A 15,261-nucleotide genomic window follows, 5' to 3' on the forward strand; every position below is an offset into this window, starting at 1 on the left:
ACAAAGAAAAGGAAGGACGGGAGGGAGGGAGGACGGGAGGGAGGGAGGACGGGAGGGAGGGAGGACGGGAGGGAGGACATCTTTTCATGAGAGTCTTAGGGGAAGAGTGAGTGAATAGCTGCAGCACCTTTCCCAGAGTGCCTGGAGTCCTGTGCAAGACCCAGTGGGGTCCCAGCTCTATACTCGGCAGGTTCTGGGGCTTTGGGCTAATAGATTTACAGAAGAAGAAAGCCCAGTGGAGTCAGGAAGTCAAGGCAATGGCACTGATCATCTATTTCTTCCAGATGTGGTGACCTGTGAGGCACCCAGCCCCAGAGACCAGGGTGGCCAGCGGCCAGGGAACAACCACAACTTCCAGAGACCCCATGTGGTCACAGGGAAGGGCCTCAGCCAGGAAGCCGAGCAAGAAGCTCAGACCATCCATGAAGAGAATGTAGCAAGACTGCAAGCCATGACTCCTGGCGAGATCCTGCAGGAGCAGCAGCAGCTCCTAGCTCAGCTTGGTAAGGGGCCAGGATTTCCTGCCAGGCTGGGCTGGGGAGGGCTGTATTTGTTCATGCCAGACATTCTGCTGGGTTTTTCTGGTTTGATCTGTCCCAGTCCTGGGACTTGAACTAAAGCCTCACACAATCTCTTAGCTTTTTTGTTCAAGGCTGGTACCCTGCCCCTTGAGCCACAGCTCCACTTCTGGCTTTTTGGTAGTTAGAGATAAGAATCACAGCCAGGCACTGGTAACTCCAGCCTGTAATCCTAGCTACTCAGGGGGCTGAGATCTGAGGATTGCAGTTGAAAGCCAGCCTGGGCAGAAAAGTCCCCGTGAGACTCTTTATCTCTAATAAACTACTCAGAAAAAGCCAGGAAGTAGCGCTATGACTCAAGTGGTAGAGCATTAGCCTTGAGCACAAAGAGGCCAAGGACAGCACCCAGGCCCTGAGTTCAAGCCCCACATCTGACAAAAAAAAAAGTCATAGACTTCAAATCTCAATCTTTCCATCTTAGCCTTCTCAGTTAGTTAGGATTACAAGTAGAAGCCAGTAGCACCTGGAAAAGCATATTAAATTTTTTAATAAACTATGCATAAGCTGGGTGAGAGGTGAGGGCACTTTCTACTAAATGCCTCTCTGTGGTCTTAGCTAGCATTCATGTTTATTCCACATACTCGTACCGTGGACCTCTGACCTGGTACCAAGCTCAAGGTCAAGTCAAGCATAAGAACCTTGGCCAGGATTGTGAAACACAGAGGAAAAGGGGGTGGTCAGGCCCTAGAGGCCTTAAAGGTGAGAGGGCAGGGTCATTGAAGGGCTACAGGAGAGTGCAGGGGGCTGAGGCCAGAGGTGACACAGCTTATCTTGTCTTTGGCACCCAGAAGCAGGCAGCTAAAAGCAGTGTAGGAACTGGGGTGTGTCTGCCCTCACTCACTCTACCTCCTCCTATGTCTGTAGACCCTAGCTTGGTTGCCTTCCTGAGATCCTGTGGCCGTACCCATGAGCAAGCAGGAGAAAAAGCCACCAAGGAGCAGAAGCCAGGAGGACTGTTGATTGATGTCTCTGAAGAGGAGCCCATGATATCGGCCCTTGCCAATGAACCCAGGAAGGAAGAGAAGCTGGAGCCAGGGGCCCCAGGTTCGGAGGAGAGGGCCCATCTTTGGTGTGGATAAAAATAGAGAAATGAATGACCTTCTCCTGGGCTGGGTGGATGGGAAGAAAGAAGCATCTCTGCCCTTGGAATTAGAATGTTAATCCTCATTAGTGCCTTTAAATTGGCTCAAATCAGGATTCATTTGCTGATGCGCGTCTTCTTCCTGCACACGCTTCCTGTTTTCTTGTCCTGTGGCTGCTCCTTCTCTCCTTCCCTAGTAAGAACAGCATGTAGCGGCCACCTGCTCCTCCCTGGACAGAGCTGCCCAGCTCTGGCTCTGTCCATCCGGCCATGCTTTCTCCTTTTGTCAGTGCTGGGGGAAATGGAAGGGCAGGGGTGTCGGGAGGGGAGAGTCTGATGAAGGTCTGTGGACCTGCCAGACCCAAGGCAGAGGCCAATGGAAGCACTCATTGTCCAGAAACTAAATTATTCTATTAGGGATTAACAACAGAAAGAAATTGAATTATCTCAGCCATGAACCTCCTGCTCCCTGAGGAGCACTGGGCAGGCAGGTCAGGCAGGTTGAGGGGGTACGAGGGAAGCGGCAGGAGGATGTTGTTGGGGTGGTTTCTGTATCTAACTCCCCCTGGAGCCGCCCTGTCCTGGTTGTCCCCACGCCAGTGCTCCTTCGCAGGGCTGGCACTTGAGAGTGGACATCTACGCTTTCCATGGCAGATGTAGCCCTGCCGCCTGGTCCCTTCCTCTTTCTTCGTCTTTATCCTCTCCACTCTTCCCCCTCATCAGAGTTAGGATTGGGTCTTTGTCCTAGCTGGGACCTTCACCCAGTTCCTAGGAGTTTCACTCCAGCCATACTATTTAGCCAAAACTGAGGGCGGGTGGCGATGCGGTGCTGCTTTCTGTTGTCTGGGACCCCTGTGGATGAGTGAGGCGAGCTTAGGGAATCCTGTCATGCTTCCGTCTTCCCAGATGTGGCCCTGCCCATGACCCCCCATAAAGAATGGCTCCACATGGACGCTGTGGAGCTGGAGAAGCTCCACTGGACCCAGGATCTGCCCCCACTCCGGCGGCAGCAGACCCAGGAGGTGAGCAGGGCAAGCTGCCTAGCCAGGGTGGGTGAGACAGGTGGGGGCCCGCTGCTCCTGTCTCCAGAACTCAGGCCCCTTCTCCCCTTCTCGCCACGTGAGCCTGAGAAACAGCTCTCCTTCACACTCACTCTCCTCTCCCAGCGCTCTTCACGCCCTAAGGCCAGAAAAGCTCCATTTCCAGACAGCAACCTGGACAGGATAGTTGCTGCTGCCTAAACCTCGTCTTCTTTCTCTTCCCACCAGAGAATGCAGGCCCGATTTAGTCTTCAGGGCGAGCTCCTGGCCCCTGACGTGGACCTGCCCACGCATCTGGGGCTGCACCACCATGGAGAGGAGGCGGAGGTGAGGCCTAGGACCCAGGGGGGACTCAGCGGCTCTTGGTAGGTGCCTTCAGTGACTACGTGGACAAGGGCCTCTGATCAGTCAGTTGCCTTTGACTTCTTGTGTGCCTTGTTCCAGTTCATTCCATTTCTTAGGCTCAAAATGATATTCCTGCCCTGCTCACATTCTGGTCAGTTCTAGAACTTGCTGGTCCACTTCTGTTACCTCCCCATGATGCTTACTGGAGGTTGGCTTTTCCTCCTGGTGGGCACTCACTTTTCAGGCCCTCTAGGTTCTTCCCCGGGCCATTCCATCCCTCCTGGGCTGCTGTACCGAACTCCTCTGGCTCCTCAGCAAGAGGACAGTCCGTACACGGACTGTGACCGCCTCCCTCTAGCCTGCTGCTCTGCCACTCGGCCAGCTCATGCCGCACACTCCCTGTGCACTCCCGTGCCGTTACTCCACCTGCCAGTGAATTCTCCACCACCGCATTCATCCCCCATCTGCCTTACGCCACCGTTACTTTATGCATGTCCCATTTTCCTCACCAGCTCGAGGCTCCGTGGAGCAGAGGCAGGGAGTTTGATTACATTCTGTCTCCTGGCACCTAGCCGGGTGTTTTGTGGGTACTGCCTTGTATCATGGTTCCCTCTGATGCCTTACCCCTGCCCCAGAGAGCAGGGTACTCCTTACAGGAGCTGTTCCACCTGACCCGAAGCCAGGTGTCCCAACAGAGAGCGCTTGCCCTGCATGTGTTGTCCCAGGTCATTGGCAGGGTAAGTGGACTCTTCCTGCCTCTCCTGTCCCCGTCACTCTCCCCCTCACCCCCAAAACCTGGAGCTTGAACTAAGGGCCTGGGCACTGTCCTTGAGCCTCTCTGTGCTCAAGGCTAGCACTCTACCATTTAAGCCACAGCGCCACTTCCGGCTTTTTCTGTTTATGTGGTACTAAGGAATCGAACCCAGGGCTTCATGCATGCTGGGCAAGTACTCTACCACTGAGCCACATTCCCAGCCCCAAACCTGGTCTTTTGACATTAGACTTCCCCATCTCTTACCCTTCCCACTGTGGGGCACACTGGGAGTGGGGCAAATGCAGGGTCACAGGCAACAGGTATCAGCATCTTCAGCAATTATCCTTCTGCACCCAAGGCCCAGGCTGGCGAGTTTGGGGACCAGCTGGTGGGCAGTGTCTTACGGCTGCTTTTGGATGCTGGCTTCCTCTTCCTGCTGCGTTTCTCCTTGGATGACAGAGTGGATGGAGTTATCGCAGCTGCCATCCGGGCTCTTCGGGCTCTGCTGGTGGCTCCCGGAGATGAGGTACTGCGGGATAGGACGGGGGTGAGGCGTCAGGTCTTTGCTCCTCATGCTCTGCTAAGAGGACTTTGTAGGAAGCATGGAGAACTAGGTGGCAGACACCACCCTGCTCTCTTAAAGGCCCTAAAGCCCAGAAGCCTGCTGCTCTGCTTTTTGTGGGGGGCTCTCACTGTTCCCTGCCTTTCTTCCTCTCCCCTTCTTGGCCCTATCCTCTGGCAGGAGCTCCTGGACAGCACCTTCTCTTGGTATCACGGAACTTCGGTGTTCCCCCTCATGCCCAGCCAGGAGGACAAGGAGGAGGATGGCGAGGATGAAGAGCCCGCAACAGAAAAGGCAAAACCGAAGAGCCCCGAGGAGGGAACCCGACCTCCGCCTGACCTGGCCCGACATGACGTCATCAAGGTAGAGGAAGCTTTCCCATCTGACAGAGGTCAAGGGTGTTGGGCAGGAGGGGTCATCAAAGCCCAGGGCTCTGCCACATTTGGCAGAGGATTTCTCTCTGCCCCCAGGGCCTCCTGGCTACCAACTTGCTGCCTCGGCTGCGCTATGTGCTAGAGGTGACCTGCCCAGGGCCCTCTGTGGTCCTTGACATCCTGGCTGTGCTCATTCGCCTGGCCCGCCATTCCCTGGAGTCTGCCACGAGGGTGAGGAGGAGCGGGAGGTCATCACACGGCAGAGAGCCTCACTGCGCTTGTCTTGATCCTTCTTCCTCCATTGTCCTTCTATCTCCCACAGGTCCTGGAGTGCCCTCGGCTGATAGAAACCATAATTCGAGAGTTCCTGCCTACCAGCTGGTCCCCTGTAGTGGCGGGGCCCACCTCCAGTCTACACAGAGTACCCTGTGCTGCTGCCATGAAACTACTTAGAGTCTTGGCCTCGGCTGGTAGGAATATTGCTGCCCGGCTGGTGAGCAGACACAGCAAGGGATGGAGGTGGGAGATAGGACTGGGTGGGGCTGGATCGGGAGCTAATCATGACCCCTGAGCTCTGAGTGGCCACCTCATCCTCTTCCTCTCTGGCCTAGTTGCTTAGAATTTCCACAGAAAGCCAGGTGCCAGTGCCTTACACCTGTAATACTAGCTACTCTGGAGGCTAAGATCTGAGGATCACTCTTCAAAGCCAGCCTGGGCAGGAAGGTTCATGAGACTCTTATGGCCAATAAATTATTAAAAAACAAAAATCAAAACTGGAAGTGGTGCTGTGGCTCAAGTGGTAGAGCACTAGCCTTGAGCAAAAGAAGCTCAGGGACAGCACCCAGGCTCTGTGTTCAAGCCCCAGGACTGACAGGAAAAAAAAAAAAAAAAAGAATTTCTACAGAAAGCACTACCCAGGAACCTCGTCATCAGAGCCCTGTGCATCCTATAGGCCTATTCCAGTCTCGGGATGTGGACGGCTCCCTGGCCCAACTCAGACCCAGAGGAAGCACATGTAGGCAGGTGTTCTTACCTGTAGCCACACAGACAGTAGGACCCAGCAAAAAAGAGGGAAGGACAGGGATGGGGTACTTTCACCCCTACTCAGAGCTGTGACCCCTTGGTAGTGCAGAGGCCTCTGCAGGGGCAGAGTTGAGTCCCTTTGCGCAGTGACAGAGCCTGACACTAGCAGGATGTGACTCCCAGCTGACCCCAATCCCCACAACTTCCACTCCACTCTCTTCCAGTTGAGCAGCTTTGATCTCCGGAGCCGCCTGTGCCGCTTCATAGCAGAAGCTCCTCAAGAACTGGCCTTGCCCCCCGAGGAAGCTGAGATGCTGAGCACGGAGGCCTATCGCCTGTGGGCTGTGGCTGCCTCCTACGGCCACGGTGGTGACCTTTACAGGTGTGGAGAGGAGGCAGGGGTGGCCCCCTGTACACCTCTCCGCTTCTGCACTTGACCTAACCTGACACTAAAGCTGTGCTCAAGGCTCCAAGCTGGGAGAGAGGCCAAGAAAGAGGAAGAGGGGCTTCTCCTTACTGTACCCCTAGAGGAAGGACTAGCTGGGAGACTGGGGGACAAACCTAGGGTAAGCCCGTTCTGTGCGCTGGGGTCTTGGTGAGGTCCGATGGAGAGTCCCGGCTTTGAAGGGCTACCTCTCCAAGAGTGCCCAGCCTGGGGCCTCCCCGCCCGAGCCTCCTCACCAGACTGCACAGCCCAGGCAGCCATTGCCCTGTTCCCTGCATCCTCGGCTCCCTCCCTACAGTGACGGCATCTTCGCTCTTTCTCAGGGAGTTGTACCCGGTGCTCATGAGGGCCTTGCAGGCTGTGCCGCTGGAGCTCAGCATCCACCCCCTGCCATCCCTGCCCGTGCACCGGGCGGCCTCGCTGCTCACCCTCCTCACCCAGCTCACTCTAGCAGCCAGCGGCACCCACTCTGAGCCCACCAGGTAGGCCAGCCCTGAGCCTGCCAGAAGAATGTTCTGGGAAGCCAGGCAGGCAGCACTTCTCCTGCACAGGGAGGGAGCGCCAGCTGCACCCTCACTGTGGCCCTCCTGGCACTCCCTCAGGGACTCCGCCGATGCCCATGAGCCAGCCGCCGCTTCCTCCATCACGTGGACGCAGGTATCTGGACTCCAGCCTCTCGTGGAGCCATGTCTAAGACAGACCTTGAAACTGCTGCCCACGCCTGATAGGTGGAGTGCCCTGGGCCCGGTGCCCACCGCCTGCCTGCTGTTCCTGAGTGCCTACTACCAGGCCTGGAGCCAGCAAGTGAGTGCTGCGTGCGTGCGCATCCTGCAGCCCATCCTGACCCCCGCGTTCCCACCTTTTCCTATCCTGCACTGTGTGCCCATATGTCTAGCTGACTGCCTGTGTTGCTGGGGATGGAACTCGTGACCTTACATGCTAGGCAAATGCTCCACGTTTGAGTTACACCCTGAACTCTACCCTCTACCTTTTTGTTTTTTTTTGGGGGGGTCCGGTTGTGGGGCCTGAACTCTGGGCCTGGGCGCTGTCCCTTAGCTCTTCAGCTCAAGGCTAGCGCTCTACCACTTGAGCCACAGCGCCACTTCCGGCTTTTTTCTTTCTGCTTATGTGGTGCTGAGGAATCGAACCCAGGGCCTCAGGCATGCAAGGCAAGTGCTCTACCACTGAGCCACCTTCCCAGCCCCACCCTCTACCTTTTAACTCCCCTTCCCCTTAGGGGAGCCAGAGACAAGCAGTGCTAAGCCTTTCTGCTCTCTACCCTAAACCTTGTGCACCAGAGAACTCAGCCTCCTCTCCTTCAGAAGGGTCAGGCTGCAGAATTCTAACTGTTCTTTGGGCTCTTGGGACGCTACGCTGAGGCATACAGGGCTCAGCCATCCCCTCCATCCTCCAGCCAAACTTGTGCCCCGAGGATTGGCTTCAGGACATGGAGCGCCTGTCCCAGGAGCTGTTGCTGCCACTGCTGAGTCAGCCCACCCTGGACAGCCTGTGGGACTCCGTCAGGTATGTTCCACATTGCGGCTGCAGGGGGGACGCCACTGTCTCCTGTGGTCCCTGGCGTTGGCTCGCCGGTCGATCCCTTAAAGGCACTGAGGCACCTGGGACCAATCTGCACAGCCAGGCCTCACTGGTCTTTTCCACTCTGGCTGCCGTCAGGCCAGAAGCCCCTCCGGCCAACCTCTCCATCTTCTCCACCCTGCCTGCAGGCACTGCTCTCCTGTCTGCAACCCACTGTCCTGTGCTCCCGCTGCCGAAGTTCTCTCCAGCCTCGTGGCGCTGGGCTGCCCCGGAGGCTGTCCCCCACGCAGTCTGGCTGGGTCAGCCTCCCCCTTCCCATTCCTCACTGCCCTCCTCCATCTCGCCAACACCTTGGCCCGGACCCACAAGGGACTATGTGGCCAGGTAATCCCTGGGTGCCTGGCTAGGGGCCAGGAAGCCAGCCAAGATGGCTGGAATCGGGGAAAAACAGGGCAGGGGCAAGAGAGGGGAGGCCTCTTCTGTCAACGCCCACGTTTCTGAGTGTGTGTGGGGAAGACAGCCACCTGGAAGCTCCAGAAGACATTGCAAGCGATTTCCAGATCTGAAAGACTTGCTTTTCCATAGCTGGCATCTGTATTGGCTGCCCCCGGACTCCAGAGCTACTTCCTCCAGTGTGTGGCTCCTGGCGCTGCCCCCCACCCCACACCCTTCTCTGCCTGGGCCTTCCGCCATGAGCATCACCTGCAGTACCTGGCCATTTCCCTGGCCCAGAGAGCGGTGGGTCGCCTGTCTGCACGTTCAGCCCACACTGTGTTACCCCACACTGCTCCTCTGGTCTGTGCCTTCAGCCTGGCCCACATCCTCGTCCTGTCCATGCTGCTCTGGTCCCTCCACACTGTCCTTTCCACACCAACCAATTCCCTGCCTTTCCTCCACAGGCAATGCTGCAGCCACCACCGGCCACCAATGCGGCCCTCTTTCATGCCATGGCCTTGGCCCTGCTGAGCCGCCTGCTGCCTGGAAGTGAGTACATCGCCCAGGAGCTTCTGCTGAGCTGTGTGTTCCGGGTGGAGTTCCTCCCGTAAGTCCTCAGTCCAGGTGCCAACTCAGCCACTTGGTTGCTGCTGAGGCCTGGGTCTGATTCTTTTTATTTTATGGTTTTACTTGACCACTTTTCTACCATCCAGAGAATGACCAAGAGACATCAGTGTCACCATGTTGCTAAAACATGGTATAGAACTGAGTGCCTATCCTGTATCTGATATTCCCTTAGGTGACTAGGGTTGGAACTTGCATTTGTTGGGTTGGTGTTCTTCCACCTGAGCCATCCCTCCAGTTTTTTTTTGGTCAGTCGTGGGGCCTGAACTCTGGGCCTGGGCACTGTCCCACAGCTCTCCAGCTGTAGACCAGCGCTCTACTACTTGAGCCTCAGCCCCACTTCCAGCGAATCGAACCCAGGGCCTCATGCATGCAAGGCAAGCACTCTACCACTGAGCCACCTTCCCAACCCCTCCCTCCAGTTTTATTCATCTATATTGGAAGCATTTTACCTGTGCCACGAGACACATACTGTACTGTTGATCAAGCACAGAGAAATGCAGTGAACTTGACCTTGGCAGTGACTCCACATAGGAGAGCACCTCAGCCCTGTGGGTGCTGCGCTTCCCGCCCTCATCTTTGGCTTTTGGTCTCTGTTGCTTGCAGGGAAGGTGCAGCAGGGGGGCCAGAGGCAGCTGACCTGGCTGATGGACTGTCCCTGGGGAGCGGCGGGGATGCCCGGTGTGGGCGAGGGGCTCTCCTCATTCAGGCCTGCCAGGACCTCCCCAGCATCCGCAGCTGCTACCTGACCCACTGCTCTCCGCCCCGCGCCGGCCTGCTGGCCTCCCAGGCCCGTCACCGAGGAGAGACGCAGCGAGTCCCAGCCCTGTTGCTGCCTGTGCCTACGGAGTCGTTGCTGCCCACCGACTGGCCCTTCCAGCCTTTGATTCATCTCTACCACAGGGCTTCAGAGACTCCCTCGGGGCTCCCTCCGGCTGACGCGGTGGGCATAGCCACGCGCGTCCTGCAGTGGGTGCTCGTTCTGGACAGCTGGCGTCCCGAGGCCTTATGCACAGTACCTCCCGCTGCCCGCCTGGCACGGCTCATGTGCTTGTTCCTGGTGGACAGTGAGCTGTTCCGAGAGACCCCAGTACAGCGTCTCGTGGCAGCCCTTCTAGCTCGCCTCTGTCGGCCCCAAGTCTTGCCGAGCCTCAACCTGGACTGCCCGCTTCCTGGTCTGACGTCTTTCCCCGACCTCTACGCCAGCTTCCTGGACCATTTTGAATCCGTGTCTTTTGGGGACCACCTGTTTGGAGCTCTGGTCCTCCTTCCTCTGCAGCGCCGGTTCAGTGTCACCTTGCGCCTCTCCCTCTTTGGGGATCACGTGGGAGCCTTGCGAGCTCTGGGCACGCCCCTGACCCAGGTAACTCAGCCCAGCGGGGCCTGCAGGAGCAACCTCACGTCCCTCATCTCAACTTGCAGGAGTTTTGGTGGAGCATAGTGGCTATATCGTAGGTGTTTATATCAGAGCTTCTTTCCACAATTTCCAGATGAGAAATTTGCTAACATTTCTTAAACATCAGATATAGTGGCTCAAGCCTATAATCCTAGCCACTGGGGAAGTAGAGATTGGATAATCACTGTTCAAGACCAGCCTGAGCATAAGTGCTCAAGACTCAATCTCACACCTACTAGCATAGCTACAAGGGAAGCACAATGGCAGGGCCCAGCGGCACACTCTGTCATCCCCAGGGAAGAGCGGGAAGCACAAATAGGAAGAGCACTGTCCAGGCTGGCCTGGGCATAAAGCAAGACCTTTGTCTTCAAATTAAACATAAGAAAGGCTGATGGGGCTGGGAAGGTGGCTCAGTGGTAAAGTGCTTCCCTGGCATGCATGAGGCCTTGGGTTCAATTCCTCAGCACCACATAAACAGAAAAGGCTGGAAGTGGTGCTGTGGCTCAAGTGGTAGAACGCTTGCCTAACGTGAGGTCTTGAGTTCAATTTTATTGTTTTTTAGTTCCTTTATATGTAGATATTTTTATAAAACAGATATGGCATAGTGAGGGGTTTTTTTTCCACGTAACATTATATAATAACCATCTCATCTCATTAATAGTCTAAGAAATCAACATTTGATTTTTCTTTGTGGTGCTGGAGATCAAACCCATGGCCTGTGCCTGCGAGGCAAGAGCTCTAGCGCTGAGCTGCATAACACTCAAGTGCAAGAGAAGGATGGATGTCTAGCCAGGACCTGACTTCTAGTTTCATGTGGCCAACACCATCCACCTATCTGCCAGTGCCCACTCCTGCCCCCCCCCCCACTGGATCTCATTTCCCTCACCACAGTTGCCTGTGCCCCTGGAGTGCTACACAGCACCACCCGAAGACAACCTGGCCCTCCTTCAGCTCTACTTCCGGGCCCTGGTCACTGGTGCCCTCCGATCACATTGGTGCCCCGTGCTCTACACCGTGGCTGTGGCTCATGTCAATAATTTCATGTTCTCTCAGGACCCAAAGAGTTCAGTAAGTCATATCTCTGTCTTCAGAGCGGGGAAGGATCTAGTGACTGAGCAGCCTCTGGGCCGGTTTGGAAGGAGGGAGGGCCATGCAAAACTGGGGGAGGGGAGGTACCAGCCCTCTGCTTGGTGCTACCTCCCCCTGTTCTTCTAGGATGAGGTGAAGGGTGCTCAGAAGAATATGCTGCAGAAAACTTCTCTGCTGGCAGATGAGGTAAGTTTGGGACCACTAGGAGAAGAGAGATAAGAGTGTTTGGGGGACAGATGTCAACCGGCTCTCACTACCCACTCAGAGTTTGCTCCCTGTCTGCAGGCTCTCCGGCAGCACCTCCTCCACTATAAGCTCCCCAGCCCCAGCCTCCCGCAGGGCTTTGAGCTGTATTCACAGCTGCCCCCTCTGAGGCAGCAGCACCTCGAGAGACTGACCTCGGGGCTTCTCCAGAGTAGAGTACCAGAGACCTAGCACAGTTGCTGCAGGTGGAAAGAGGGATGCATCTTTCTGAAGCTCCGCACTGGACACTTGGACAAAGAGAAGAGCATCGAGTCCTAGAGAAGGCGGGACAAAAGAGCGCACGGCATGCCTGCCTTCCCTAGAGCACCTTGTTGGAGATTCTGTGGAACAGAACGAGCCTTACTGTTCTCCTGATCTGGAACTCGGCATCTGGGGCCTCGGGTCTGTGCTAGGAGTGAGAGGTGACTTAGCTAGGTACCCCCTCTTGGGGACAAGAAAATCTAAGCACCTCCAACCTCCCACTGAAGGCCAGAATGCTGCATACTGAAATAAATTCTTTTTCAGTCTGGTGGCTGATCTGGACTGATTGTTGTCATATTCATTCTGAGTTAGAACCAAGAGGTATCTGGAGGAGAGAGATCTGGGGAGATCATGATGGGAAGGAGTAAACAGTTCACATGTGGGGATGGTGAGAATGTGGGCCACAGCCCCTGAGTGGCAGGAACAGTGCTGCTGTGGGAGCAGACTACTTCTCAAAGAACTGGCTATCTACAAGAGCCTAGCACCTAGTCTCCTCATGCTTGCCATTTTCAATCAGACATGAAGCGCAGCCTCAGCTTGCGGCAGTAGCTGTCCCATGTTGGACAGTGAGACCCAGCCTCTGTTCCAGCTCCCTGGCTACCCTTGTCATGGCCATCACAAAACTGCTCACTATGGGCTGGGAATGTGGCTTAGTGTAGAGTGCTTGCCTTGCATGCATGAAGTCCTGGGTTCCATTCCTCAGTACCACATACACAGAAAAAGCCAAAAGTGGTGCTGTGGCTCAAGTGGTAGAGCACTAGCCTTGAGCAAAAAGCTCAGGTAGAGCGCCCAGGCCGAGTTCAAGCCCCAAGATTGGCAAACACATGCGCACACACACACACGTGCTCACTAGAAACACAAGCAATTGGAGAAGTTGGGGTGCTGGTCACATGACCCAAAGTGTTGTTGACTTCGTAGAGAAAACCTAATAGTGCTGTGGAGTTGTTTTTTTAAGCATCACTTCAGGAGCCGCTACCCAGGGAGATCCTAATATATAGAGCCACTCTGCCCGGAATTGACAAAAATGAGAGAAAAATACTAAGCTACTGTAGAAGGAAATAAAAAGCTGAAGCAAACCTTACTCAGTATGACGCACCTCAGAAACATAAGTAGGATTCTTCTCAGTTGATCAGACCCTGAAAAATGATTTTATATAACTTGAATAATTTGTGTGGTATGCATTCTTTTCTGAACAGATGCTTTAAAGCTCATTTAATATGTGAAAAGCACATCACAATTTAGCTGTTTATATAGACTCTGATAAAAATGCAGTGTTAAGCCAGGCACTGATGGCTCACGCCTGTAATCCTAGCTACTCAGGAGGCTGAGATCTGAGGGTTGCAGTTCAAAGCCAGCCCAGGCAGAAAAATCCCCATGAGACTCCTCCAATTTTTTTCTTTTTGTTGGTCGTGGGACTTGAACTCTGGGCCTGGGCACTGTCCCTCAGCTCTTCAGCTCAAGGTGAGCACTCTACCACTTGAGCTACAGGCCACTTCCGGTTTTCTGGTGGTTTATTGGAGATAGGAGTCTCACGGTCTCTCCTGCCCGGGCTGGCTTTGAACCAAGATCCTCGGATCTCAGCCTCCTGAGTAGCTAGGATTACAGGCGTGAGCCACCAGCGCCCGGCTCATCTCCAATTTTTTTTTTTTTTTTGGGTCTGGTCGTGGGGCCTGAACTCTGGGCCTGGGCGCTGTCCCTCAGCTCTTCAGCTCAAGGCTAGCACTCTACCACTTGAGCCACAGCGCCACTTCCGGCTTTTTTCTGTTTGCTTATTGGTGCTGAGGAATCGAACCCAGGGCATCGGGCATGCAAGGCAAGCGCTCTACCACTGAGCCACCTTCCCAGCCCCTCATCTCCAATTTTTTAACCACTCCAAAAAGCAAAACTGGAGCTTTGGCTTAAAATGATATGGTACTAGCTTTGAGCAAAAGAGCTCAGGGACAGCACCCAGCCCCTACGTTGCCCCACAACTGACAAATAAGTGCAGTGTTAACTTGCTTTGGATCTTAAAAGATTCCTAAGTATTTGCTGAAGGAAAGCTAAGTGGCATCCAATTTATTATCTTAGGAGACATTCCATGTAGTAGTACTCTGGTTAGGAAAGATGGGACTGGATGTATTTAGCTAGGGAATTTCAGCGTGGAGCTGTTCCTTGGTTTAGTTCAGGATATGAGCATAGGAGCAATCACTTTTCACAATGAAGACGAAGCTATTTCTGTTCCCTGTGGACAGCTAGAGAAATCTGTTATAGATGCTCTTGCCTGGGTTCCTATGGGTCTTCTGCTCTTGTTTATACAATGCAGAACAAACAACTCTTCTGTGCCCTACAAAACTCCATGTGTGTCAGTTTGAACTCTGATCCCACATTTTCCCTCTATGCAATCATGCCCTATCCCATAATGTTACCTTGCTTTGTTGGGGGTTTGATACTTCAATCACCGTGATTGTAATTTTACATAGCTTTAAACAGAACCACACTGTTAGGCTGCCTTACTTAACTGCTTAGTTCGATACAAAATAGAGATAAAATGAAATATCTCCCCCCCAAAAAAAAAACAACTATGTGGCTACACGTAAGTATTACTCAGACTTTACCAAGTAGCTTAAGTATTAAAGCATTCCTGTCGAACACTTGAAGGCCTCTGCCCTCAGAGTTACCATTTTAAGCTAGAGATTGAAGACCCAATACATAAAGCCCACTTGAAGGCCAGGCCTGAGCAGGGCTGCACTCCATCGCTCCCTCAGGGGTGTGGGTGTCTGTGGTGATCTACACATCTTCATGATGTACAGGTGGTGGGAGACGCTGTCTTTGCAGTTACTCGGTCCCTACTTTGCGTAGTGCTGAGCAGATCCCCTCGCAGGCACCTGGACCCTGCAAGTTGCCCCAGCCTAGCAGTTCAAAGAGCACTTGTCCTGTGTGACCACACACCAGCCCCAAGTAAGCACACGCTTCCTTCGGTGTCCCGAGAGATCTTGAAGCCCATGCCAAGGGCCTGGGGTGTGGTTGGGCGTCATGCTGGAGCTGCCTCCAAAGGATAGGGCCAGGGCAGTCTCCGTCCCTCCCCGGCCGCCCGGGCGGCCAGCAGCTGACCTCCTGGCGGCTGGAGATGGGATTCCCGGGGTGGGGGCTCACGGCTCCTCCCGGAAGCGCGGGGACCTGCTGCCCACACGCCCCGCCTTTTCCTCCTGGGCGATGAGGGGTCTGCGGTAGGCGAGGCCAGACAGGCTGCGGGTGGCGGCGGCGGCGGCTGCGCGCGTCCGGGGCCGTCGGATCCGGGGATGAGCCGCTCGGCCCGGCTGCTGCTCTGGCTCGGAGCTGCGGGTACGTGTGTCCCCCCACCCCCCAGGCCCGGGCCCGCGGTCCCCACGGATCCTCCCGAGGTCTCGAACCTTCGGGGCTTTGCGAAAAGCCGGGTGAGGATGGACGGCCCTGGGAGGGGGGCTGCGGAGCCTCGGGGGTCCCGTGCGGGTGT

General features: G+C 55.1%; 2 protein-coding genes across 2 annotated transcripts in view; both read left to right on the top strand.

Annotated features, from left to right (window-relative positions):
* Positions 1-12,071, top strand: part of Rpap1 (RNA polymerase II associated protein 1) — a 29,748-nt gene extending 17,677 nt beyond the window's left edge. The window contains exons 3-22 of the mRNA XM_013009993.1: positions 285-503; positions 1,443-1,622; positions 2,566-2,681; positions 2,928-3,026; positions 3,680-3,781; positions 4,157-4,324; positions 4,541-4,723; positions 4,831-4,965; positions 5,057-5,227; positions 5,982-6,139; positions 6,526-6,684; positions 6,805-7,006; positions 7,617-7,726; positions 7,930-8,125; positions 8,327-8,479; positions 8,641-8,783; positions 9,407-10,163; positions 11,088-11,264; positions 11,412-11,471; positions 11,571-12,071. Coding sequence (XP_012865447.1) covers positions 285-503; positions 1,443-1,622; positions 2,566-2,681; positions 2,928-3,026; positions 3,680-3,781; positions 4,157-4,324; positions 4,541-4,723; positions 4,831-4,965; positions 5,057-5,227; positions 5,982-6,139; positions 6,526-6,684; positions 6,805-7,006; positions 7,617-7,726; positions 7,930-8,125; positions 8,327-8,479; positions 8,641-8,783; positions 9,407-10,163; positions 11,088-11,264; positions 11,412-11,471; positions 11,571-11,720 — 3,638 coding nt within the window. The 3' untranslated portion in view covers positions 11,721-12,071. The remainder of the gene's footprint in view (positions 1-284; positions 504-1,442; positions 1,623-2,565; positions 2,682-2,927; positions 3,027-3,679; positions 3,782-4,156; positions 4,325-4,540; positions 4,724-4,830; positions 4,966-5,056; positions 5,228-5,981; positions 6,140-6,525; positions 6,685-6,804; positions 7,007-7,616; positions 7,727-7,929; positions 8,126-8,326; positions 8,480-8,640; positions 8,784-9,406; positions 10,164-11,087; positions 11,265-11,411; positions 11,472-11,570) is intronic.
* A 2,730-nt stretch (positions 12,072-14,801) lies between these two features.
* Positions 14,802-15,261, top strand: part of Ltk (leukocyte receptor tyrosine kinase) — a 9,182-nt gene continuing 8,722 nt past the window's right edge. Inside the window, exon 1 of the mRNA XM_013009994.1 lies at positions 14,802-14,995. Coding sequence (XP_012865448.1) covers positions 14,802-14,995 — 194 coding nt within the window. The remainder of the gene's footprint in view (positions 14,996-15,261) is intronic.

The sequence above is a fragment of the Dipodomys ordii genome, unplaced genomic scaffold (genome assembly GCF_000151885.1).
Source record: "Dipodomys ordii isolate 6190 unplaced genomic scaffold, Dord_2.0 Scaffold11, whole genome shotgun sequence".
NCBI lineage: Eukaryota > Metazoa > Chordata > Mammalia > Rodentia > Heteromyidae > Dipodomys > Dipodomys ordii.